Source organism: Pinus tabuliformis, chromosome 6, assembly GCF_031772625.1.
Source record: "Pinus tabuliformis cultivar Carrire ecotype Pingquan chromosome 6, CPIR1, whole genome shotgun sequence".
NCBI lineage: Eukaryota > Viridiplantae > Streptophyta > Pinopsida > Pinales > Pinaceae > Pinus > Pinus tabuliformis.
Genome location: NC_142292.1, coordinates 793419590 through 793421430, shown reverse-complemented (window position 1 = coordinate 793421430; position 1841 = coordinate 793419590). Strand labels below are relative to the sequence as shown.

Below are 1841 nucleotides of genomic sequence, written 5' to 3'. Positions count from 1 at the left end.
GACACAACCAGCAGCGTCGACGAAACAGACGCACTATTCACAATAAATGCAACTAAGTCTACAACATGAAACAGATGCAATATACACAATAGATGCAATTATGTGTAGATGGGCTCAATCTTCACGCCGACCAGAAGAAGCCCCACGTTTAGGAATCCTCCGTAACACTTCTTTCATATAAAATTTGATGTGAGAGTCATCACCATCGTCTGTTTAGGGTCTGGTTGTAAATTCTCCTGCAACCACTTCCATCCATCCACCATTTATACCCTGGTTTTCGCCTCTTCTTTCATTCAAACGCTTCTCTAATTCCATTTGTTCTCCCTTTGGCGTTGTAACAGAAAACCTAATTGGCACTTCCCACCCAGAGGTATTTTCTGTGAATTTAAGGGCAAACACCACTCTGTAGTTGGTATTTGGAGACAAAAGCCTGCAGTCGATTTGACCACGGATCTCCAACCACCAAACCACTGATAATTCCGCGAGCACCTCGAATCTGAACACAAACCATAACGTCAATGTATACTCTGTGAGGGTTTCCTCTGTTTAAAAACAAGGAGAGTTAACCAGGATCACGCGCTAGCTTGAACCCATACAAAGAGCACACAACTTATAAAAAGAACAGACACTAAAAACAATCGAAAAAACTAGAGAATCATTGCTTCTTTTATGAAATAGAGAGCAAGGCCATTTATCTACGGCAGACTGGGAATACTCGGCATTAAGGTTGAAGTAGCTATGCTCCCTGTTTTATATGCAATTCTGGATGATAAGGTCGTCATTGTGCTTTTACTTATACTGCTATGCTTGTAATGTTGTGGATGTAGCATTCTCTTACCTCATTGGGCTTTAGAAGAAGTCTAGAGAAATGCAGATTTGGTATACACCAATAAGGCTGGAAGGAGAAACAAAGAGTATATCTCATTAGGGCCTGAAACGCTACCTCTGCTCAAGGGAAGAACGTTGATTCAAGTATACATAGATTATATGAGAAGTTTCAGAGATACATTTAGAGATTATATGCCCATCTAATTCTCTCTCTGATTAATTGAAACATAGATTTCCATTTTAATTCTTCAATTGATATGAATAGGTTCTGTTTGTTTCCTTCCTAAGAATGCAAGTTTGTCATACACGTAGGAAATTCATGTTGGAATGGGGCCTTGTGGGGAGTTGAGTAAAACAACTTTAAACGTCTCTGACGGGCATTTGCTGTCCTTGGGAGGCGTCTCTGATCGTTTGAGAGACTTGATTAGCTTCTGTGTAGTGTTTCTATAAAAACAATGAATGTGTTGCATGATGCCAGTATTATTCAATCAGCATAGCACAACTCAACACATGTATGAATCTTTTGTAATACATATATTTTTAAGAAATAGACAGGTATGAAGCTTTTCTATATTTGTGATCGATTGGTATTCCATGTAATGAAATGATGAAAAGATGTGTTTTCTTAAATTAGATTAGTAGATATTCGAATAGGTTAAATAGTCAACAACATCTGAACCTTAGATTATTTGTTTTGAAATATATGAACAAATGGAAGGTGGATGACCTGGCACCGATCCACCCGCACGGTTATATGGAGAACATGAGCAACATGGACGAGGTGGATCCCTGTGCTAGTGGGACTAGTGCGTGGATATAGAGATTAAAGTCTAAAATAAATTTCATAATGATTTTCATTAATACCTACAACCTAACATAGGTTTTTTTAACCTATAGCTTCTGTGTTTCCAATTTTTTATTTTATTTTTTAATTTTTAGTTTATTTTTTAATTTTTATTTTTAAGTAATATTTAAAAAAATATATATATTCCATTAGAATAAATTAAAATAAA

At 36.5% G+C, this 1841-nt stretch overlaps 1 protein-coding gene across 1 annotated transcript; it reads right to left on the bottom strand.

Annotated features, from left to right (window-relative positions):
• Window positions 1-213: 213 nt before the first annotated feature.
• Window positions 214-782, bottom strand: LOC149261177 (uncharacterized protein PHLOEM PROTEIN 2-LIKE A4-like). Its single transcript, XM_089368037.1, has 2 exons — window positions 700-782; window positions 214-496 (listed from the first exon to the last, which is right to left on the bottom strand). Exons 1-2 carry the CDS (start codon window positions 780-782, stop codon window positions 214-216), a joined length of 366 nt encoding a protein of 121 aa, XP_089224163.1.
• Window positions 783-1841: the final 1059 nt, after the last annotated feature.

Coding starts and splice junctions, on each gene's coding strand:
- LOC149261177 (XM_089368037.1), bottom strand. CDS start 782: ATGACGACCTTATCATCCAGAATTGCATATAAAACAGGGAGCATAGCT. Junction 497..699: donor CCGAGTATTCCCAGTCTGCC/GTAGATAAATGG, acceptor GTTTGTGTTCAG/ATTCGAGGTGCTCGCGGAAT.